The sequence below is a fragment of the Astyanax mexicanus genome, chromosome 24 (assembly GCF_023375975.1).
Source record: "Astyanax mexicanus isolate ESR-SI-001 chromosome 24, AstMex3_surface, whole genome shotgun sequence".
Taxonomy (NCBI): Eukaryota; Metazoa; Chordata; class Actinopteri; order Characiformes; family Acestrorhamphidae; genus Astyanax; species Astyanax mexicanus.
Window position 1 is genome coordinate 24,276,123 of NC_064431.1, and position 25,785 is coordinate 24,301,907.

Here is a 25,785-nt window from a genome sequence, read left to right on the forward strand (position 1 = left end):
TGCCTTTGTGTCCTTTGGGACACCCCAACATATAGTACAATAAACCAAATGGTTACCAAATAATTTGTGGCTTAACACTTTAAAGTCTGTAGATAGACCCACACTTCTCTGGGTTCTTTGGAAAACCTCAAAATATATATATACGGTAAACCAACGGTTGCCAAATAATTGGGCCCAGTAGGACATCCCAAAATATAGTACAGCTCTGAAAAAAAAATAGTTCAGAGACCACTTCAGTTTCTGAATCAGTTTCTCTGATTTTGCTATTTATAGGTTTATGTTTGAGTAAAATAAATAACATTGTTGTTTTATTCTATAAACTACAGACAACATTTCTCCCAAATTCCTAATTATTTAAATATTGTCATTTAGAGCATTTATTTGCAGAAAATTAGAAATGTCTCAATTAACAAAAAATAAGCATAGCTTTCAGACCTCAAATAATAAAGCAAAGAAAACAAGTTCATATTCATAAAGTTTTATGAGTTCAGAAATTAATATTTGGTGGAATAACCCTGGTTTTAATCACAGTTTTTATGCATCTTGACATGTTGTCCTCCACCAGTCTTGCACACTGCTTTTGGATAACTTTATGCTACTCACTCCTGGTGCAACAATTCAAGCAGTTCGATTTGGTTTGATGGCTTGTGATCATCCATCTTCCTCTTGATTATATTCCAGAGGTTTTCAATTTGGTAAAATGAAAGAAACTCATCATTTTTAAGGCAATTCAGACAGTTACTAAATAATTGCAGCTTAATGCACTATATTTACAGCATCTGTTAATATTGAATAATGTTTAGTACAGGGAGCTGCTGTTAGTTTATTACATTCAAGCTGAGCACAAAGGGCAGAACACTATAGCTACTACTCGAGTATAGCCTGGTAGTGCCAATGTGTGATGATGTACATCACTGAAAGTGGCTTTATATTGTTTATAACGATATCAGAATTTTAACATATTGACCAAAAGTAAGAAATGTATACTGATATAAATTTTGGACATTTTGTCCATTACTAGGTTTGAAGTTTGTTATCTTAAAGGGATGTTCAAAACTTCGGAACTAAATCAGCAGTGTTTGTACCTTTTAAATCTGCAGTTACACTAATGAAAAAAAAATCTACTTGAACTCAGTGATTTATTGCTTAATGGTATGAATGTGTCCTCGTGAACATCCTGTGATAGTTCTTCATTGGTTACGGGTGATTAATTGAGACTAACAATGCGACAGAAGTGTGATTTTGGAGCTAAACTGACTCTGTTTTGCACCTGTTGCACCTGCAGTGGGTTTGATTGAGGTAAATCACACGGTTGGCTTCCTCTGTACCTGTAATTTGAATCAATGGAAATAACATTTTTCACCACAGCTCTTTTTTTTTGTGTAACCATGAAGTTGATGTGTTGAGATTGAGCTAAAATATCTTGTTTGGAAATGTCTTGACCCAAGTTAGAACCAATAGTAAAGTGGTGCAGCTGAATCATGCTGGGGTCATAACTTAAACGTTCATTAATCATCATTAACCATCCTCTGATTTACAGATTTGCAGTATTTTGCAGTAGTAGCGGCTTAGTTGTGGGTTTTATACCCATGTCTTACTGATCACAAGGTTGTGGGCTTGGCACTCTGGTTATCGATCACAGGGTTATGGGTTTAAGTTCCTGGCATGCTAACCTACCACTGATTAGAACAGTTAGTTATTGACCACAAGGTTGTGGGTTTGATACCCACATCTGCTGAGCTGCAATGGTTACTGTTTACATGGCTATGGGTTCAAGAACCTGGTATGCTAAGGTACCAATGTTAGTTGTGGGCTTAAAACCTACATCTGCTGAGCTGCTATGGTCAGAAAACTGAATGATTGATCACATGATTGTGGGCTTGACACTCTGGTTATTGTTCACAGGGGTATAGGTTTGAGTACACTGAATGTTAACCTACCACTGTTTTAACAGTTAATTATTTATCACAAAGTTGTGGGCTTGACACTCTGGTTATTGGTCACATGGTTATGGGTTCTAGTTAAAACCTCTGTTTGAACAGTTAGTTATTGATCACAAGGTTTTGGGCTTGATGCCCACATTTGCTGAGCTGCACTAGGTTTTGTTCACATCTTTATTGGTTCAAGAACGTGGTATGCTAAGCTACCATACACAACACAACAGTTAGTTGTGGGATTAATATATACATCTGCTGAGATGTTGTCAGAAAACTGGATTATTAATCACTATGTTGTGGGCTTGATACTCTAGTTATTGTTCACAGGGTTATGGGTTCTAGTTTAAACCTGTGTTTGAACAGTGTTCATTGATCAGGTTGTGGGCTTGATGGGCTTGATACCCATATCTGCTTAGCTGTATTAGTTATTGTTCACATGGCTATGGGTTCAAAACCTAGTATGCTAAACTATCAATGTTTGAACAGTTAGTTGTTGGCTTGAACCTACATCTGCTGAGCTGCTACGGTCAGAAAACTGGATAATTGATCACAATGTTGTGGGCTTGACACTGTGGTTATTGTTCACATGGTTATGCGTTCAAAAACCTGGTATAGTTATCGATCACAAGGTTTTGGGCTTGATATCCACATCTTGTGAGGCCATAGGTTTCATACCTGGGTCTGCTAGGCTATTACTATCTGAGTACTGCATTACTGATAACAAGGTTGTGAGTTTGACACCAGGGTCTGGGTTACTGATAATCATAAGGTTTTGGGTTTTATACCCTGCTCTGCTGAGCTGCAATTGTCATAAATATTTTAATAAACGAGTGTCATGAATTGTTATAGTGACTTTGGCTCAATTGGGCTCACCACTGTTTATCACTGAATTATTGTTGTAGGTTGTGAGTTTGATAGCTAAATCTTTTTTTAAAACCAAAATTTGTTTTTTAAACACATTGTTTTTTGCTCAATACCTTTGTCTGAAAACTAAGTTTTTGATCACAAGGTTGTGAGTTTAATATTAAGGAACATTGAGGTTCTGATCTAGCCCTCATTAAGCCAATATACAGTATGTACAGTATATATTTCATATTTTAGTGTACAGTTGTTTATAAGAAAATTTAAGCAATGAAAAAACATATAAGATAGGTTTTATTCCCCTTTCAATGTGCAATGGCGCGTTCTGAAACAAAATAAAATGAATGAATGTTGCTAGAACCAAGACAATCTTTTAAAAAATGTATTATGTGCATGAACCTCCTAAGAAAGCACAAAACTTCATAGAACATCTGACTGTGGCTTCTGTACACAATGCACTCGACTCTAAATCCCTTAAAGAAACAGTGCTTGTATTATTAACAATAGCGAGCTCCAACAACAGACTGGTGTGTCCGTGTCCTTGCCTGCTTTAATACTGTAATCCGTTATAAGACCTGGGCTATTCACTGTATACGAACAGCCTTATTGATTTGTGTTTATTTTCTCTGGACCGTAGGTTTACATCTGCTGCTCAGTGGTGTAGGTGCACAACCCACTCCGGCTCTGCGAGCTCACGGCCCACAAAGGAAAAGCAAGTGTGATTTTAAATGCGCTCCTCTGAGCTTCTGTTGGCTGGGTTATTGCAGTTTTTGTCAATACTTATTTACGGGCTTGTCCACAAAACGCCGCAATGGGGTGGACTTTCTGACTTCTGAGGTCATCGCAAAATAGTAGCACTGCAACCGACTCAATGGCTTCTACTGTATGACTGCTGGAGTAGGAGTTCTTTAAAACCATGTATTTACAGAAACTGAGTTATAATTTACAAGGTTGTGGGTGTGAAACCCAAATCTGTTAAACTGCCACTATTTGAACATTGAATTATTTTTAAATGGTTGTGGGTCTGAGACCCAAATCGGTTAAGCGGCAGCTATTCGAACATTGAATTATTTTTTTAATTGTTGTGGGTTTGAGACACATATCTGCTAAGTTGCCACTTTTTAGTGTTTACCAAAGGATGTTGGTATAGGACCCAAGTTTGCTAAGCTGACACCATTTGAACAATGCGTTCTCTATTACTTCTTTTAAGAAACTTCTTTAAAATGTTGTGGGTCAATGTTGTGTGTTGTCACCCAAATCTTATTTCCACTAATTTAACACTGGGTTAAAGTTTGCAAGGTTGTGGGGTTGAGACCCAAATCTGCAATGGTACCTCTGTTTTGGCACTGGGTTATAATTTACAAGGTTGTGGGTTTAAGACCCAAGTCTGTTAAACTGCCACTATTTAAACATTTAATTATTTTTTAAATGGTTGTGTGTTTGAGACCCAAATCTGCTAAGCTGCCACTATATGAATATTGAATTATTTTTAAAATGGTTGTGGGTGGCGCTATTTAAACAATGGGTTATTGTTTACAAATAGTTGTGGGTTTGAGACCCAAATCTGCTAAGTTGCCACTATTTAAACACTGGGTTTTTGTTTACAAAGTTGTGGGTTTGAGACCCAAATCTCCAAAGGTGCCTCTAGGTTGGCACTGGGTTATTGTTTACAAAATTGTGGGTTTAGGAGCCAAATCTGCATAGGTGCCTCTATGTTGGAACTGAGTTATTGTTTACACGGTTGTGGGTTTGAGACCCAAATCTGCAAAAGTGCCTCTATGTTTACACTGGGGTATTGTTTGCAAGGTGCAAAAAGGTACAAATGATGGACCCCAAACCTTTTTGGCAACCAAGCAACCACATGGCAACCATCATCCTCTTAGTAACACCATAATAACCAACTGGAGCCAGTGTAGTAACCACTTAGCAACACCAAAGCAGTGACCTGTTATGCCACAGCAACCACTTGCCAACACCAGAGCAGCTACTTACTAACTACTTAACAGCACCGTAGCAAACACTTGAGATACCATAGCAACCAACAATGTAGCTGGATCATGGGTCACCTTGACAACAACTAAGGAACACCACAAAAAAACCCTCTTGAACACCATATAACGCATAATTTGCCAACTCTGTAGCAGCCCCTTACTAACCACTTATTAACACTATTAACACCATTGCAACCACCTAACAAAGCCATAGCTACCAATCTCCAGTTTCCATGGCGAGCACATAAAAACACTTCTTAACTCATGTAGTGTCTGTAGGAACTGCATTCTCCAGTTGAACTCAGTCTCCGAATCAGCCCACAAATAAGCATCTAGTTTGTCGGGATGCGTCGGCGCTGACAAAATGCGACAACGCGTGGAGCATGACTGGGATCGTAATAAACAATGTATTTCATATTTGAGTCCTCATGCAGCGGAGATGCCTTTGCATATCAATGAGTGCATTTCCTGTGTCTATGCATATACGATGTGTTTTTTTTTTTTGCATCGAAGCTTATTGCGATGTGTTCTGTGCATCCGAAGCTTCCGAATGTTGTCTGTGTGCGGTTTTACGAATGAGTCCCCGGATTATTTGTATCTGAGGATAAACACTGTATCAAACTCATGGCGGGCCTCCTGGATTTGAGCGATTACACGGCCGAGCTGGGGGCGGCGCGCTCAAGGTTACAGATAACAATTAGGCGCGTGACCCCCCCCGCGTGACCCCTGCCGCAAACCCGCATGAGCCGACCGCCGCCGTGGCCCACTCTGGAGGGGAACCGTAGAAAAACACATTAGATTACAAAGCTGATAAGTGATTACACAGGGGAGACCAAGTCTTGCGTAACACCCACACAGCAGCAGCAGGCGAAGGCGTACCTGTTTCTGCTCGTACGCGACAAAAAAAAAAACTCCACTGCTTCTGGTTCCATAAAGAACCGTGCTTGTAGAAGAGTTTGAAGAACCCTTCAAAAGTCTTAAGAACATTGACGTTATGTTCTTTTTGTTCCTCGAGGATAAACAGCGAGAAAAAAGGAAGTAAAGTATCAATGAACTGAAATTCTCTTGGTGCAAGTTGCAGGATTTGCGCGGCGAAAGGGAAACGGAATCCAGAGGAATGAATGAATTGGCATGTGACCATGACTGGTTGCTCTCGGTTTAATTATATGTAATGAGTGGAAGAGGCTGAGCTTTTTTTTCAGATGTATGAATTATTATAATAGGGTTAAATTAGGCTTGTGGGAGTAAGTCTTGGAGGGTCTTGAGGGTGAGCTGGAGGGGGTGGAGGGGGTTGTTGAGGAGCAAAGCTGTGGCCTAGAGATAATGAGACAGCATTTTTTTTTTTTAACTCTGGTTCTTTCGTACCATCTCTCTCTCTTTCTCTCTCACGTTTTCACTCGTCCGTTCACTCGTTCACGCTCACAGGTGCGTAGATACACAGAAACACGTAGACAGGCCCGCCCCCACCGGCGCATGAGCGCATGGGTACCATCGGCCTCGTTTGGAGGCCTACATACACGCATACACACATACATATTCGCACGTCCCAGAATTTTTGGGCATGCGTCAGATCCCTGGCTGCGCATTGGACGCCGTCCCGGAAGACTTTCCAAAAAAGCAAGGAGTGGAAAAAAAAAAAAAAGCTGGGAAATAGAGGAGAAAGCGTGTGTGCACCAGCTGTCCCGGTCATTAACATTCTAAACGGAATCCAAGCATTCCGCAATTAAGAGTTAGAATGCTGCAATTAGTGCGCTGCGCACGGCAATGATCCAATTAATGATCATTTACATGTCCTTAACGCTCGGTGTTATCAGTCCGGTGCCACGTCAGGTCGGATAATGGCTTATTTTTTTCTCCCGCGTGGGAGCGAGCGCAGGTATGGCTAATACGCAACGCTTGGGCTCCTCTGTGTAATCACTTATCGGATGTATAATCTGTTGTGTTTAAATGCGTTGCAGCAGCAGAAGTCGGATCGCGCAAGTCTGATGCAATGGTCGGGGGGGGTTTATGAGTCTAATCAATATCCAAAAGTTTGAGTTTCCATGCATTTCCATGCATTTTTCAACAAGACAATGCTAAAACTAATGCTGCATAAACTGATTGGCCAAAAAAAAAAAGAAAAAAATATTTGGTTGGACCGCCTTTAGCTTTGATTGCTTCTGCAGTGTCACAAGATTTATCTCAACCCACACAGCAAATTTCGAAGGAGTTAAAAAATTCTGGAGTTGAACAAAAATGTGTGAAAGTGTTAAATTGTGTGTGTTTTTTTCTCGACCCTAAACTACAAGTTGAGTGTTTGTTGAGTATTTATTCCAAGGTGTTCCAAGAAGCGTGACTGTAACTGTAACTCTCTAATGGGCGTGTTCCCCAATCCTAGCTTACCATCAGTGTGAAGTTTTGCTCACCAGGGCTCCTCCAATGGGGTATTCCATTATATTACCATTATTATATAATGGTTGTTTGCCTAGCTGATGTGTTGTTGGCTATAAGAGCAAGTTACCATCTTCTGCACGGTTAAGTGTGACAAAGTGTTAGCAATGCACTGAGAACTGCAATGAAAAAAGCAATGAAAGAATATACACTGGCATAAACTTGAGTATGAATTTTTTCAGTAATGATGCTTTTTGTTGTCATTTTTACTCCTAAATAATACAGGATTTTAAAATATTACAATGTTTTTTTAATAATATTAATTTAACACAGTGAAAGAGTTTATGGCAAAATAAACTCCAGCTGAGAGCTGTATTTTACTCTAAATGGCATTGTAGTATTTTAACTCCCACAACAGTTCAGATTTAACTCCTAAACAGAGTTAAAAGGCCAGAAAACTCCAAGAAAAGAGTTACTTTAACTCTGTCATAGAGTGTATTCAATGGTCACGCATACATTATACACTTAAAATGAGTTGATATTAACTCTCAGGGAGTTTATTCCAAAAAAACAGAATTTGCTGTGCAGTGTGGCATTCATTTTTCACCAATATCTTGCAGCAGCATTGATGATGGTAGAGTCTGACCACTGCACAAAGCAGCTCTTCTCCATCCAGCACATCCCAAAGATTCTCAATGAGGTTAAGATCTGGACTCTGTGGTGAACTCTCTCTCAATCCATGTGTGAAAATGATGATCTCGTGCTCCCTGGAGCACACTTTCACACACAATTCCAGCCCCGGGAATCCTGACATTGTCATCTTGGAATATAAAAGAAAAAAAGATGGAATGATTCCATTGATGGCATAACCTGGTCTATATTCAGTGTATTCATTCAGGTAGTCAGCTGACCTCATTCTTTCAGCACATACTGAAACATTGCTGAACCTAGACCTGCAGACCAACTGCAGCATCAACCTCATATTATTTACTTAGTTAAATCCAGGTGGTGACATTTTTCTTTTGGGCAGGCAGTGTGCATTTGATATATGTAAATCAATCAATCAAACAACCTTTATTTTCACTCGGGAAAAAACATTGAGGGTGACCCTCAAGGGCGTAGGAGCGGCTTTGATATTGGGGGGGACACATCTGCTAATATAAATCAAAGCCCACCTTATAGTTTCTTAGAACAACATTTGTGGAATTACTTTTAATCACAAATAAACCATTTTTTTCCTGTACTTCTTTTTATTATTAGTTACATCCAAGTAAATGTACTTTAAAACCTAAACATGTTACTCCACATTACATTTACTGTTGTTAAAAAAAAAAAAAAAATCTGCGCTCCGCAAAACCAGTGAGCTGATTGGCTGTTTCTCCTGAGAGGCGGAACTTTCTCCCTGAACCGGCTCGGTGATTGGCGCTAGGAGACTTCCCATTTACACAGCTTTCTGTCTCCTCATTAGTAATACAGCTGAACTGAGCAAAACAATTCGCTCCTGGCGACGCCCCAGTTCTGCGGTATAACTTTTGGGGGGGACAAATCCACCTGTTTCTGATATTGGGTGGGACATGTTCCACTCATCCCCCCCGTTTCCTACGCCAATGGTGACCCTCATTTACAATGTTGCCGAGCTTTTACAGCATCAAAGGGATTGAAAACATTTAATAATAAATTCAAAATAATAAGGAATCAAATAGTAAAAAATAATAAAACAAAACAAAAAAAAGTAGTACTCATTTTAAATTAGTACAACATTTAATATTTATAAATAAAATATATGTATAATAGAAAATTCTAACATACCATAAAAAAACTAATTGACACATAAAAAGTAAAAAAATAAGAAAATAAGTAAAAAGATAATAGTAAAAATAAAGTTAAATGTTAAGAATGATGAGAACATTAGAATAAAAAAAAACTAAAAGTAATAATAAATAAATACAAATGAAATAAATAGATTAAAAATTTAAATTAGAAAAACATAAAGTAATAAAAAAACTCTTAAAATTAAAACAATCACAGGATTTCTGATGGTGATTAGAAACTGAAGGTTTGAAATGATTCAGTGATCCAACGTTGGTGCTCTGTAGTTAAAAGCAGATTTTCCCAGTTCACTAAAAACTCTTGGTACCTGACAGGTGGTCCAGCCGCTGGAGTGAGTCTGATGTGTATTATTATTAATAAGCTGGCAAATGGCCAGAGTGATTTATAGATAAAAATTAGCGAATTAGTAAACTTGTAATGACTTTTTTTTAACATTTATTTTATTTAAGTTGTCTGACCAAAGGAGGATGGGTCCCCCTCCTTATACAGTATATATTAGCCTTATTTTAATCCCCCTAATCTCTATACTTACTTCTACCTGAGTAATGAAAGTCAGTACAGTACTTTTGACACATTTGATCAGATTAAATCCAGACGTCACACTGTGATATCATCACATTATCAAAGGACTAAGTGAAGGGCTGATTAATCAGCACAAACAGCAGCATTTAATATATTTAATAAGCTTTTAAGGGCTTAATATGAGATTACTCAGAAGATTCCGTGAGGGGCAGATTTCAGCAGCTGTTTTCCAGCCTTTTGTGGGTTTTTTTTTCGATGCGAGGGCAGATGTGCTGCATTTTTTTTTATTTTTATTTCTTTATTTTTTTTTAGCCTATTGATCTGATCGGAGTTCTCCCGGCGAGCTTCCCCAAAACAGAGAGAGTGGCCTGCAGTCGATATATCTGTTTGGGGTCGGCTGGAGAATACCCAGAGAGAGGCCTCCCAGAGACTGCAAATCCCTTCGCCACATTATGGATTATTCTTTGTCTGAGACGCTGCCATCTCTGATACTGCTTTTTCGTCGCTGACGGACGCCCCATTGAAACGCTTTAAAAATAACCTAGCGTCTGTTTGTTTGTCTCGCCGCGTCTACAGTACGTTCTGGAGCTGTCGTCTTGGCCGAGAAGATCTGCAGTCCCTCCTCATTAATGCGATCCCGGACGTGGTGCCTTCGCTTCGAGTCTAATCATCGCTTCGAGTGAAGTGTTTACGACTCTTCAGCCTGGCAAAGTGGCTCATCAGGAGTTTTTTTCGTCTCGTCTGATAACAGTAATATAAAGAATATGCAGAAAACCATAACTAGAGGTATACTCTAGTTTAAATGTGCTATTTTAATAGGCTCTTTAATAGAGCTCTATAGGCTTTCACAGCTATAGTCGTTAGACGTTAGACATTACATGTTATCCTGAGGTAAATTTTTTGACATCTGACGTTAAGATCTAACACTCTACCTAAAATTAACGTCTACTGATGTTGGTGGCCAGCATGGGTTGGTTCGCTCTGATTTAAATCAGTTAGGAAGTTTGAAAACGTGAAGCGTTTCTTTGTGGATTGGCTTGGTTTGGTTTATTTTCACACAGGGAAACAAACCTGTCTTGGGCGGAAGCAAGAATACAGTACCAGTCAAAAGTGTTTTTCCTTGTAGATTATAATGTTCTGCATTGTAGATTATCATATATGGAATTATTATTACAAAGCAAAAAGTGTAAATCAACCAAAATATATTTTATAAATTTTAGATTCTTCAAAGTAGCACCTCTTGCTTAGATAGAGACAGTTTTGCACAACTTGGCTGGAGTTTCATTGTCAGCTTTATGAGGTCACCTGGAATTCAGGCTTTCAGTTAACAGCTGTGCTGAGCTTATCAAAGTTAATTACTTGAATTGCTTGGTCTCTTAATGTGTTTGAGAGCATCAGTTGTAAAGTTGTGAAGAGGTAGAGTTACAGGTATACAGTGAAAAGCGCTATTTGAGTAATGTTCTAATCCAGATTATGACAAGAACTACTCAACTAAAGAAACTAAAGTAAAGAAAAAAAAAATGACATGAAGAAATGGAGGTCAGTCAATCTGAAAAATTTCAAGAACTTTGAAAGTATACTCAAGTGCAGTATCAAAGACGATCAAAAATGTTGAAACTGGCTCTCATCAGGATCGCCTCAGGAAAGGAGGACCAAGAGTTACCTCTGTTGCTGAAAGCTTCACAGAGTATTTTGGTTTGTTAATAATAAAAAAAAAAAAAACATTATGAAGTGTGAATGTAAAGGGGTGTGTTCAGTTGTTTGACTGGTAATGTAATTAATTGGCCTCTTAAATAAATCATTTTTTATGCTTAAAGTAGCTCCGTGAAATCAAGAGTCCAACGTGATAAGATGTCCAGTCGTGAAATTTCCTTATTACTAAAAATATTCCACAGTCAACTGTCAGTGGAAGAGACTAGGGATGAAAGCAAGACAGTCGTCAACGTAAAACAGCAGAACTGGGTTAATGGATGCTGAGGAGCATAATAGTGCAAAGAGATCTTCAACTTTCTGCACCAGAGTCAACCCTTACAAACCTCCAGACCAAACTACACATGGCCTTCCATTCCTTCCATGGTTTCCATTGGCTGAGCAGCCTCTTCCTAACCTTACAACAAATGCTAAATCTCTAAATCTCTCTTTCTCTTTGTTTTTCAGAGCGATGGCTACGTTGCGTTTCGGACAGCACATCATAAAGGCCACGTCCGTGTTCCTGCAAACAGAGCTGACCTTTGCCCTGGTCAACCGGAAGCCTGTGGTTCCTGGTCGTATCCTTTTTTTAATGATCTCTTCGTAGCCCGGAGGATTAGCGATGAGCCGAGGCGACAGAAAGGTACAGGTAGGATGCTCATCTTCTTCTGTCTATCTATCTATCTATCTATCTATCTATCTCTCTTTTCCTCGCTCTTTCCCTCTCTCATTTCCCCCTCATGAACACACAAACAAACACACACTCCTGGTCTGTGCGACTCCCTCTGGTTCTCGCCGCTTGTTCGGGAACATGGTGTGCTCAACAGAGCGGCATTGTGGTTTGCCCGCCGTTGCTCAGCAACAGTTTGCTTGCGGTTGAGTTTGGGTTGACCTTCGGGTAGGGCCACATAAACAGATGTTTACAGCGTGACCCTGCTGAAGAGAAGTTCTTGTGGGGAACAAAATAAGGAGCGCCGAACTAGAAAACTTCGGCTCATGCCGTCTGATTGGTTAAAAGTTGAGCGTAACGTCTGAAGGCAGAAAGAAAAGTGCAGAAGAACTTGAATTATAGTTGGTTTACCTTTTTTATCTCCTGCAATTTTTTTCTTTTTTTTTCAGTTTTTCCATCAATTTCTTAAGCTAAAGATTTTTTTTTTACATCCTTTTTTCTTCATAAACTGCCTTGAACCAGTGGTACCACAAGGTGGAACACTGGAACCTTTTTGCTAGCCAACTTAAACGTCTTTAACAAAATGTTAAGGTGATTGATATTTTAATGCCATCTCATTTTTCTTCTGATTCCATAATAGCTTATGGTGCTTGGGCCCTGATTATTGCCACTTGCTTTATACAGTACCTGTGAAAAGTTTGGACCCACCTTCTCATTCACTGTTTTTTGTAAATGGATACTGTAAGTCAGGGGTGTCCAAACTAGGTATTTTAGAAAAAGAATGAAAGTTGGCCCGCGGTTAAGCAGGTTTTTATAATGTGAGATTCAAAGTTTGAACGCTAGGTATCAGAAACGGGCCAAAGAGTCTAAAACCGGAGAGAGTGCGCATTTCTAGCGCAAAAAACGGGCCAAAGAGTCTAAAAGCGGAGAGGGTGCGCATTTCTAGCGCAGAAAAACGGGCCAACAAAGAGTCTAAAAGCGGAAAGGGTGCGCATTTCTAGCGCAAAAAAACGGGCCAAAGAGTCTAAAAGCGGAGAGGGTGCACATTTCTAGCGCAAAAAACGGGCCAAAGAGTCTAAAAGCGGAGAGGGTGCGCATTTCTAGCGCAGAAAAACGGGCCAATAAAGAGTTTAAAGGCGGAGAGGGTGCGCATTTCTAGTGCAAAATACGGGCCAAAGAGTCTAAAAGCGGAGAGGGTGCGCGTTTCTAGCGCAGAAAAACGGGCCAACAAAGAGTCTAAAAGCGGAGAGGGTGCACATTTCTAGCGCAAAAAAACGGGCCAAAGAGTCTAAAAGCGGAGAGGGTGCGCATTTCTAGCGCAGAAAAACGGGCCAATAAAGAGTCTAAAAGCGGAGAGAGTGCGCAACAAAAAAAGTTTGGACACCCCTGCTGTAAGTCATTCAGACTTTAAAGAAACACATAAGGAATCATGTGGTAACTTGTAGTAAAGTGTTTAACAAACCAAAATACTCTGCAAAGCATTTAAGGTGCTCTTATCTGAGGTTTCTGAGGCTGGTTACTCTGATGAATTTATTCTGTGCAACAGAGGAACTCTTGCTCTTCCTTTCCTAGGGCGGTCCTCCTGATGAGAGCCAGTTTAATCAGTTGCAACGTTTTTGATGGTCTTTGCAACTGCACTTGAGGATGCTTTCAACATTCTTGGAATATTGGGGATTGACTGACCTTTATTGCTTAAAGTCATTTTTTCTTTATTACTAGTTGAGTAGTCTCTACCTCTTCACAACTTTACAACTGATGCTCTCAAACACATTAAGAGGCAAGAAATTCAAGTAATTAACTCTTGACGAGTTCAGCACAGCTGTTAACTGAAAGCTTGAATTCCAGATGACTCTACCTCATAAAACTGACTGAGAAAATCCAGCCAAGATCTGCAAAACTGTCATCTAAAAAAGAGGAATCTAAAGTATAAATTATATTTGGTTTGTGTAACACTTTTTTTTGTTTACTAATAATTCCATATGGCTTTTTTCATATTTAGGATGACGTTTAGATTTTTTTGAAATAAAGAACAAACACTGAATTCAAGATGTTTCCAATTTTTGGACTGGTACTTTATAACACTAACCAGCATGACCAGCATGGCCATCTGATTGGTTAAAATTGTTGTGTTTTCCTGTGCCTTTGACAACTCAGGCAAAGATTGGAATACAGACTAAAATAGCTAACACTGTATAGCTACACTATAGATAATGACATTGTGTTTTTATCAGTAATCACATGTCTACATGCACTGTAGTTATCAGCAATGTTATTGGTTGGGTTGGTTCAGTTTGGATTGACCTTTGTAGGACCAAAGTTCTTGTGGGAAACTAGAAAACTTTCGATTGAGCCCTCTGATTGGTTAAAAGTTCTGAAATGGTGCTTGAAGCCTGATGATTGCCACTTTCTATGTTAACTAGCACGACCAGCATTACCGTCTGATTGGTTAATTAAAAGTTTAGTTTAAACTTGTATGGATTATATAATTGTATTTTTATATAATATCAGTAATCACATGTCTATAGGTAGTTTTTAGCAGTGGTATACAGTAATGGAGTAAATTGGTTGAATTGGTTGAGTTGATTGCAATACAGGGCCTCATAAACAGAGACCTGCACAATGAAAAAACGAACGTATCATGCTTTCTGATTGGTTAAAACTTCTAATATGTCTTTGATGTTGAGTCATCAATAAAAATAATTTGGGAAAAATGATTGGGAATTTCTGAAATGGTGCTTGGACACTGATAATTGTCACTTTCTTTGTATAACATTTACCAGAATGAGCAGTATGGCCGTCTGATTGGTTAAAAAAATTGTTAAAACTGTTTTCCATTGCCTTTGACAACTCAAAAACAGAAGTAATGACTGAATACTGGAAATAGCTAACACAGCTTGCTTGTTAGCTTGTGTTTTATATAATATCAGCAATCACATGTCTATAGGTAGTATCCAGCAGTAGTGGACAGTAATAGAGTAAATTGATTGAGTTTGTTGAGTTGGTTGCATCCTAGTACCACATAAACTGGGAACTGTAGACCTAAAAAAATAACGCATCATGCCGTCTGATTGGTTAAAAGGTGTGAAATGGTGCTCGGATCCTGATGATTGCCACTTGCTATGTATTATAACAGTAACTTGCATGATCATCATTGGCGTCTGATTGGTTAAAAGTTTTGTTAAAACTGTTTTCTCTTGCCTTTGATAACTCAAACACAGATGAAATGTCCGAACACTGAAATGTATGGATTAAGATGTTTTTTTTTTTTTGTAATTTCAGTAATCACATGTCTATAGGTAGTATCCAGCAGTGGTGGACAGTATTAGAGTAAATTGGTTGAGTTTTTTGAGTTGGTTGCCTTTCAGGACCACATAAACCAGGAACTGTAGACCTAAAAAAAATAACGCATCATGCCTTCTGATTGGTTAAAAGTTTATTATAATATTATAATATGAACTCGCATGACCAGCATGGCCATCTGATTGGTTAAAAGTTTTGTTAAAACTGTTTTCTCTTGCCTTTTCTTGACAACTTGAACACATACGCTCTCCAAGTAACGTAGAAAAAGAGCGAGAAAAAGAAAGCAGAAACCAGAAGGCTTGAGTCACCATCGCCGGTTGTACCTTCACCTCCTGCAATTTCACTTGCAACTTTATTTTTCCAGTTTTTTTTGCTTTAGTTTTTTCTATTAATCTTATTGCTCAATGTGCAAATGCAAGCCTCGCATATATTTGCATGATTTCCATCGCTGATTTGTTTGAATAATGCGCTCCCTTTCTTTTTGGAATGATAATAAGTCCTTGGCTTTGTTGGAGCGATCTTCAAGTGCCGTTCTGCCTTACGTAACCCCTCCGTGTTTAGATTAAGTGCATATGGAAATAGATTTTTCACTGTATTATAGGGCATTGCTGCGCTCTCCCAAAGGCTTGAGAGGGAGCGGTGCTGTACAGCAATAAGGAATACATTAGCATCCTGTAATCACATCCGCGGGTCTCGCTAAGGAGGGAGTACAGCCAGCTCGGAACGCTTCTTTTGGCAAAATCTGCGAGCGCTTGCGAGCTAAAGGTCAAGAGTATGTATGTTTTGTTATGTATGTATGGATGTTCAGCAGCGAGTGTGTGGTACTGTATATGATGAAGACGTGTGGAAAGTGAGTTTGCTGAAGTTCTGCTGGCTGAAAAGTTGGGTTTACTCTGGAGAAAGGATAGAGGAAGTGTGTGGGTATGTAAAGATGTATAGATGTGAGTGCATCTGCTAATATTTTCATGTTTAGTACTTACAGCTCTGGAAAAAAAAAATTACATTTAAAAAGCCAACTTAAAAATGATGAATTTCTTTGATTTTTACCAAAATAAAATCCTCTGGAATATAATCAAGAGGAAGATGGATGATCACAAGCCATCAAACCGAACTGAATTAGCTTGAATTTTTGCACCAAAAAAAAAAAGCAAAAGCAGTGTGTAAGACTGGTGGAGGAGAACATGCCAAGATGAAATATTGATTTCTTATTTAAGATCTGAAAGCTCTAAATGACAATTTTTTATACTTGGAATTTGGTAGAAATGTTGTCAGTAGTTTATAAAATAAAACAAAAAAGCTCATTTTACTCAAACATATACCTAAAAATAGCAAAATCAGAGAAACTGTTTCAGAAAGTGTTTCCATTTTTTTATTGTGTACAACCTGAAAATTGTAGGCATATGGTTCTTATTTGTCACTGATATTGCCTTTAATAGCCTATAAGAACATGTTGAAACAACATGAGTGAATGTATGATAACTACCTGAAAGTACTGTGTGTATAATAAACAGTGTTTTTAATAAGCTACATGTGCTTTTTCAAGGTTTTCAGTGCCTCTTTTTAAATGTCAAGACCCTCAGAATTCTACCAATGAAGTTTGGAGCTACTTTGAGTTTGTTAATGGTGTAAAAATTGAAATTTCTTTGCATGGGCTACTGTATGCCCCAATCACTAGCATTGTAAGCCTATTGGAAGCATTAGTTAAAAGCTCTATATTTCAGAATGCTGGAGGAGAACGGAGATGGGCTATTCTACAAAGGTTTGTACTCGTTATCATGTTTCACTAAAACCCTAAGTCCATTTCACCCCAGATTTCTCCTTTAATGTACGTTCAGAATTTTAGTGTTGCCTGATTAGCTCTTAGTCAATTCTGCTAGCTTCTACTAGCGTATTCTATTTTAGCGAGCTGTAGGCAAGCTGTCAACCGTGTACCGCACAGCTTGATTAGACCTTGATTTACAACGTGTCTTTGCTATCATAACGACGGGAAAAGTACACGTTGCACAAAAACGCCTGTGCTAATTCATTCACATTGCTATTTCTGGGGCGCAGCAGCCTGGATGTCCAACAGCAGCTTTCACAGGAGTTTCAGTTTAGCCTGAGACACCAAGACTGAAGCAGTATTAGCATTAGCTGCTAACTGGCCTAAGCGCTAGCTTTTTTGCTGTTCAGAGGTGAGTATTATCAGCCTGTAAACAGACTGCTGATAACCCCAGCTAGCTGTGTTTTAGGCATAACGTGAAATAACCCAATCAGCATGTCACTTGCCATTCCCTTTAAGAGTCAGGTGCGCTCTGACTATGGCACATTGCTATTTCTGGGGCACAGTAACCTGGACATGTCTAACAGCAGTTTTCACAGGAGTTTCAGTTTAGCCTGAGACACCAAGACTGGAGTAGTATTAGCATTAGCTGTTAACTGTGCTAAGCACTAACTCATTCACCATTCAGAGAAGAGGAAAAAACGACCTGTAGCCTGCTGCCAACCCCTCCAGTTAGCAAGCATTGCTGGAGCAGCATTAGCATTACCCGCTAACTACGCTAAGTGCTAGCTCTTTCGCTTTCTTTTCATTCAGAGGTGAGTATAATTAGCCTGTAGCCTGCGTGTTTACCATGTTAAAACAAGCTATGTTGAACAAATTGCTAGCTAATATCGCCCTGGCTTACCAGAACACTCAGGGTTTCTCAATGTAGCACTGTTGGGTGGTATTAGCAGCTAACCACAACTAGTGCTAGCGTTTAGCTGCTAATGCTAATGCTGCTGCTGGAAATCTGGAAATCTAAGCATACTGTGAATAAACGGAAGCGCCTTAATCACCCAAAGAAACAGTTTTCAGCAGAGAAATCAGTGTAGATTAATATCCAGTGCTTGTTTGACTTTAAAAGAATTACAGTTTTGTTTACTAAACTTAACTAAATTAGATGGAAAACATGGCAACACCCCTGTTCCTTACTAGTGTCACAAAATTCTCCTTATAATCCGGTGTGCCTTATGTAAGATATAAAAAAAAGACCAGAAAATAGCTGTTTATTGATATGCTATTATAAATATAGAAATAGCTACTTTTTCAATCATTACGTGATAAGTATAAGTGTGTAAGTAGTTATTAAGACTTTTATAAGATGCCCCAGCTCTAGTTGCAAGCATGGCTATAGCTGAAGAGTCTCTATGTTGTTTCTGTGCCATGCTGAGAGCTTCCAGCCGTTAGCTTAGCATGTAGCAGCTTTAATGAAAGCCGCCGCTTTGTTGCCGTACCTGCGCTGAGAGCAGTTAGTAGGAGTAGGAGGCGTCACACCGCAAAGATCTTAGTGCCCTTGGCAGCTGTCAGACAGCAGGGTGGCTCCTGAAGAACAGGCAGCGGGGCAGAGGCAGGGTGTTCCCCGGGAGGGTGGAGAAAATCCGACCGGCTTTGGGCGGCGCGGTCGGAGTCAGTCGGAATGTGTCTCGGGCCTGTAGCAACTGCTGGAAAAGGTTGCGTAGAGTTTAATTCTCTCTCCGCTTGGTCTACCTCTCCCTTCCCAATCTCGCCCTTCAATCACACACTTTTTCACTCCCGGCTACAGACTATTCCTCAGGTACCCAAGCAGTGGAGCGAGTGGTGCACCTCCATCAGCATTAAGGGCAGAGCAGAGCAAAACATACGTGTTAGCCTCCACACCTGTTATTGGAATGGAAATTCCACTCTCGGTGCAAAGAATTGAGTACACTTCTTTTTTTGTTTTTTTGAACCAATCCCACTAACACAGTGTAGACACTGCCAGCTTCACTTGTTTTAGCTATGCTGTAGGTCTCCACCACCAAGCTGGAGTAAGGGCTAGCGCTGGCTAACACGGGATAGCATTGTGCTAATTGACGAGGCAACTGTAGAACATACCTCCTGCTGAACTAAAGACCAGTCCATCTAATTTAATTGTTGGTTAGTTTTAAAGTTTTTGGTTCGTTTTTTACTATTTTCTGACTTTTAAAAAAAATTTTAATTGGACTTTTTAGGCATGTGGGTAACATCTTTTAACGTAACAACCTAATAGTGTTAGTATTCATCTAGCTATGAAAAACGTTGTGATACAAACCATTATTATGTTTTAAAGATGTTCCTGGAACATTATTTATGTGACCTTGCAGGCTAACCTTCATGGAAACTTTTCAAAACATTGCTTGATCTTATCATCGTATTTTTCGAACTATAAGGTGCACTTGATTATAAGGGTGTGTTAAGCAACACTAGTAAGGATGCCTACATCCAAGTGAACAAGGGTGTCGCCATGTTTTCCTTCTAATTCGAAAGCTGAGGGAAGCGCTATAAGCAAACAAAACTGTAATTCTTGAAAAGAACATTTTATTTCAAAGTCAAACAAGTGCTGGATGGTAATCTACAAAGATTTCTCTCCTGAAAACTGTTTATTTGGTGAGAAAAGTGCTTCCGTAAACTTACAGTAAGCTTAGACTTACAATATTTTGTCTAAGGGTGAGTTTCTCCAGCACTAAGGCTGGAGCAGCAGCATTAGCAGCATTAGCATTAGCTGTTTACCGCAGTGCTAGCAGAATATAAATTCTGCTCAATAGAGCTAGACTGAGGAACGCTGAGTGTTCCGGTAACCCAGAGCACTATCAGCTAGCGGTTCATCCCATGTAGCTTGTTTTAACACGGCAAAATCGCAGATTACAGTCCGATATACTCACCTCTGAACGGCTAAAGAGCTAGCGCTGTGGTTAGCGGCTAATGCTAATGCTGCTGCACCCAGCCTTACTGCTGTAGAAACTTCACTGAAAACTCACCCGTATAACGCTGTACTTCAACAGAGTGGCTTTACTGCTCCTTAATACCTGACTGGTAGAATTCATACATAAGACACACTTAAAATTAATATTTAAGGATTCTCTGGTCAAACGCTGGTCAAGATGGTTAAAGCTAACTGGTTAACAAGCTCTTGACTAGCATAGTGTATGCTTTTTCCTATGATCACTCTGTCTAAGGCGAGCTTCCATAGGACCTTGTTGTAAAATCCAGCCTAAGACCAGTTTTTGATAGTTTTAGGTGGCAAGTATCAAATGGTTTAAGCTGGTCTTTGATGGCCAAAGTGGTTGAGAAACTGGTTATCTGGTAAAAATGGAGCTAATCTGGATATCCCAGCTCTTAACCAGCATGGGGTGTGCTAGGTCTTTGTGGACGACCAGATAGCTTAGTGATGCTGGTCTTGATGCTCAGGCAGTTTGACCATCTTTGCTGATTGACCAGCACCATTGTCTTGCTGACCATGTTGGTTAAGAAGCAAAGTCAACCTTGGTCATGTTGGTGATTTAGCTTAATCAGATTTACCATTTTTTTCTCAATATGGAAGGAGGTTTAGGCAAAACTGTGGTTGAAAAGGGACAAAGATCCTGAGAAATAAGCTAATTTAGCTCATTTCAAGTCAAGTTAAGGTGTTATCCAAGTAAACCTAGAACTAACAGACCATTAGAAATCTCCATTATTTGTTCTACTCCTGCTTGTTCCATCCCATCCTTCATATTTTGGGATTGGTCACATACTGTGTATCTCTCTCACTTACTTTTGAGCTCCCAGCATATCTCCCCAGCTCCCACCGTCTGATCCTCTACATCCAACTCACGTCACGGTACAACACACCAGGCTGCTCCGCTAACACCAAGTTGTGAACTCTGAGGCTTTATTTTCCCCCCGAACCCCCGAGCTCAGCATGTTTCCTGCAGCTTGGCTAAGGTTAACTTTCCTGCATTTACACCCTCAGTGTCTACAGGTTTGTTTTTGGCATGGAACCATGGCTACACCTCTCTGCTGTACAGAATAAACCAACCTCTAACTCTTAGATAAATGAGAGTGCTAATAAACCCAGAGTCTTAGCAGCAGAGGCAATGTTGAATATACACCCATTGGCAAAGAAATAGGTAAAAAAACGAAAAAAAAAAAAAACAGTTGCTCCCAGAAGGATTGGATAGGACTGCAATGCTATTGGGGAATTTAATGGGCAACTTTTGGCCATGTTAATAAAGCTACATACAATATATAGGAGTAGTGTGTAACACAACAGGTCAGACGTCTTGGCAATGTAGAGTTGTAGAGGTTCTTAATAGTGTACCACAATAATCCATCCCATGCAGCATGAACACTCTCAAACAGTTCCTGCAGATTTTGAGGTAAGGGTGGATCGGAAATAACTTACCATGGCATAGTATCTGTTTGTGTCTTCAAGGCAAGCATTAAAGACAGTAGCAGTATGTGGACAAGCGTTGTCCTGTATAAATACCGCACTGCAGTGTGGGTTCGGAAAAGCTAATGCCACTGGTTGCAAAACCTTATTAAACTATGTAACTTTGATTGCCAAAGTACCTGTAATGAAGGACAAATGTGATCTGGTATTGTACAAAATTGTACCCCATGCCATGACACCAGACCAGGATGTATGAGGCCAGGATGTGTGATGTGTGACAATCAGCTTGGTCATCTTGGTCAACCAGCAACGCGAAGATTGGTAATACTGGTTGTGTTGGTCAATCAGCTTGGTCTTCTTGGTCAACCAGCATGGCGAAGATTGGTCATACTGATTGTGTTGGTTAACCAACTCGGCCATCTAAATCAACCGGCATGGCAAAGATTGGTCATACTGGTTTTGTTGGTCAATCAGCCTGGCCATCTTAATCAACCGGCATGGGGAAGATTGGTCATACTGGTTGTGTGTGTCAGTCATCTTGGCCTTCCTTGTTGTGTTGGTCAGTCAGCTTGGCCATCTTAATCAACCATCATTCAACATGCCTTCTCTTGTTGTGTTGGTCAGTCGCTTGGTCATCTTGGTAAGCTGGCATGGTGAAGTTTGGTCATACTGGTTGTGTTGGGTATTTAGCTAGGCCATACTTGTTGTATTGGCCAACTAGCTTGGTCATCTTAATCAACCAGCTTCGTGAAATGTGGTCATACTGGTTGTGTTGGTAAATCAGCTTGGCCATCTTAATCAACCATCATGGGGAAGATTGGTCGTATTGGTTGTGTGTGTCAGTCATCTTGGCCTTCCTTGTTGTGTTGGTCAGTCAGCTTGGCCTTCCTTGTTGTGTTGGTCAATCATCTTGGCCTTTTTGTTGTGTTGGTCAGTCATCTTGGCCTTACTTATTGTGTTGCTCAATCGTCTTGGCCTGCCTTGTTGTGTTGGTCAATCAGCTTGGCCTTATTTGTTGTTGTGTTGGTCAATCATCTTGGCCTTCATTGTTGTGTTGGTCAATCAGCTTGGCTTTATTTGTTGTTGTGTTGGTCAATCATCTTGGCCTTCCTTGTTGTGTTGGTCAATCATCTTGGCCTTCATTGTTGTGTTGGTCAATCAGCTTGGCCTTATTTGTTGTTGTGTTGGTCAATCATCTTGGCCTTTCTTGTTGCGTTGGTCAATCATCTTGGCCTTTCTTGTTGTGTTGCTCAATCATCTTGGCCTTACTAGTTGTGTTGTTCAATCATCTTGGCCTTACTAGTTGTGTTGGTCAATCATCTTGGCCTTCCTTGTTGTGTTGGTCAATCAGCTTGGCCTTACTAGTTGTGTTGTTCAATCATCTTGGCCTTACTAGTTGTGTTGGTCAATCATCTTGGCCTTCCTTGTTGTGTTGGTCAATCATCTTGGCCTTACTTGTTGTGTTGGTCAGTCAGCTTGGCCTTACTTGTTGTATTGGTCAGTCAGCTTGGCCTTACTTGTTGTGTTGGTCAATCAGCTTGGTCTTCCGTGTTGTGTTGGTCAATCAGCTTGGTCTTCCGTGTTGTGTTGGTCAATCAGCTTGGCCTTCCTTGTTGTGTTGGTCAATCAGCTTGGCCTTTCTTGTTGTGTTGGTCAATCATCTTGGCCTTCCTTGTTGTGTTGGTCAGTCATCTTGGCCTTCCTTGTTGTGTTGGTCAGTCAGCTTGGCCTTACTAGTTGTATTGGTCAATCATCTTGGCCTTACTTGTTGTGTTGGTCAATCAGCTTGGCCTTTCTTGTTGTGTTGGTCAATCATTTTGGTCTTCCTTGTTGTGTTTGGTCAATCATCTTGGCCTTCCTTGTTGTGTTGGTCAGTCAGCTTGGCCTTACTTGTTGTGTTGGTCAGTCAGCTTGGCCTTACTTACTTGTTGTGCTGTACCGAATGAACCCTACCAATCAGAGAACTGACAACAATCAATAATCAACCCAGATCTTCGGCAGCAGAGGTCAATGGCCCATATATTCCATACACTTCCAGTATAGGGCCATTTGAACGTCATGTATATTCAGCAACATCTTGACTACGCTGTTGCCTTTGCTGGAGCGAGAGGCTGGTTGTCTCGTATAGGTAATACATAGGCTGGTAAAGTGTTCCGATGGGGGTTTTATAGTGTTTACTTAAGCGCTCTCTGGCTGTGCGGATCTCATAATGGATTTGTGGGTAAATTAACAAGATGAATAGACACTTATTGTCAGAGGAATCTGACTGTTGATTACCGTTGCTTTGAAGCGAGTATATATATGAATGTTGCGTAGCAGCAGCAGCAGCAGAGGCGCAGAGGAATTGTGTACAGAGGCTCTGGCTGTAATCGGTGTGTTGTGATAATGGATTGTTTTCTGGTATTTTTTTTGTGTTGAAGTCTTCGGCTGCGGCTCACTTGGGCCCACTGCTCTGCTGTGTGTGGACACACACACATACATACATACTTGTATTTCTAGCTTTGTAGGTTTTTCTTACTTACTTAAACGCAGTGCTTACCTTAAAGGAACAGTCTGGGAAAAAATACAAAAATAAATGTACATACATACTGTACATAGATCCACTGACCTCAGATATAATATCTCCCAGGACGAAATAGACCCTTTTCATTGCTGCAAATATTTTATTACCCTATTTTTTGGACTATAAGGCACACTGGATTATAAAGTACACTATCAGTGAACATCTATTTTCTGGTCTTTTTTAATATACAGTATAAGGCGCACCAGATTTTAAGGCGCATTTAGCGACACTATTAAGGATGCCTACATCGAAGTGCAGGAATGAGGAAGCTGGGAGAAGCACCTAAGTAAACAAAACTGTAATAAATACACAGACTTCTCTCCTTAAAACCGTTTATTTGGGTGAGTAAAGCACTTCCGTTTATTTACAGTAAGCTTAGAATTTCTACATTTTGACTAAGGGTAAGTTTTCAATGAAGTTTCTCCAGCACTAAGCATTAGCATCAGCATTAGCATTAGCCGCTAACCGCAGTGCTAGAGGGATGTAAATTCTGCTCGATAGAGCTAGACTGAGGAACCCTGAGTGTTTCAGTAATCCAGCGTTTCATCCCATGTAGCTTGTTTTAACACAGCAAATACGCAGACTACAGTCCAATATACTCAACCCTGAATGATAAGCGGCTAATGCTAATACTAGTGCTGCTGCACCCGGCCTTAGTGCTGGAGAAACTTCACTGAAAACTCCCACTTATAATGCTGTACTTCAGCTGAGTGGTAGAATTTATACATAAGGCGCACCAGATTATAAGGCGCAAGTTAAAGGATTTTAAGTGTGCCTTATAGTCTGAAAAATACTGTATATATTTTTTTATGGGACAGCACTATAGAAATGAAACGTATGTATAACTTACAATGGTCAGTGTACAGCTTGTATCGCAGTTTAAATATACTGTCTATTTGCTGTCCTTTGAAAATAAGCAGCACATGAGCTGCACAGGTTATTACAGAAATGTTCAACCTTTCCTTCCTAATGACATGGCAGAGCTGGTGGGTATTAGACACCTTGTGCTCCTCCACCTTTTACTTGAGGATGCCCCACAGGTGCTCAATTAGGTTTGGTCTGGAGATATATGTGGTGTCCATCTATTTAGACATTAATAACATTATTAAAATTATGTTTGGGTTTATATTTGAGTAAATCTATACTGCTATTCAAGCTGTACCAATTTATTTATGGACTTATGGCCCAATAACCTCTGTGCATCTGTTAACGTATGATTTTAAAGTCAAGACAAGACAATTCCTACCTCATGGTAATTCTCGTCTGTCTTTTGTAGGAACTGAACCATGTTTATAAGACATTATATCTAGACTAAAACACGTCTACAGCTGCCAGCAGTGGGTTCTAATTTGTGTTTTTGTCATTTGGAAGTGCAGAATGCTCTTCTAGTCCTAATTAAGTTTGTCTATTGTTCGGAATCTGTGTTACCTTTTGTCTTTTTCTGTCAACTCAAGCAAAGTTAGGCACGGTTGTGTCACTAATGTGAAAATGCTAATCTGGCCTCGTATTGTTTTATTACCTGATTACACAGTCAGGGGGGGGAAAAAACACACATTTCTGTCTCATTATCAGCCAACTCGGATCTTATCACCATTCAGAAAAATGCTGTTTTATGTAAATGTTTCGGTTCGCATCTTCACCAAACATCAAAGCGACGGGGATTAGCATAATAGCGTCACATTAGCCACATCAGCTAAAATGCGGCATTGAATAGTTCTTCTTGTGAAAGCTGTTTTTTTCAGCTGTTGAGAAGGGAAGTGGGTTGGGGGGGGGGGGGGGGGGGTTGTTGGGTTGGTACTGAGAGACTGAGAGAATGAAACCTTATGAATTCCTACAACACAAATTTAGCATTGATCTCACCCCCCATGGCTAATGATGCTGACGA

The 25,785-nt window shown here is 39.9% G+C and overlaps 1 protein-coding gene across 4 annotated transcripts in view; it reads left to right on the forward strand.

Moving 5' to 3' along the window:
• Positions 1–25,785, forward strand: part of fhit (fragile histidine triad diadenosine triphosphatase) — a 448,879-nt gene that overhangs the window by 151,920 nt on the left and 271,174 nt on the right. For all 4 annotated transcript variants that reach the window (XM_022682777.2, XM_049471671.1, XM_049471670.1 and 1 more), the window contains one exon: positions 11,669–11,778. In XM_022682777.2, coding sequence (XP_022538498.1) covers positions 11,673–11,778 — 106 coding nt within the window. In that variant the 5' untranslated portion in view covers positions 11,669–11,672. The remainder of the gene's footprint in view (positions 1–11,668; positions 11,779–25,785) is intronic.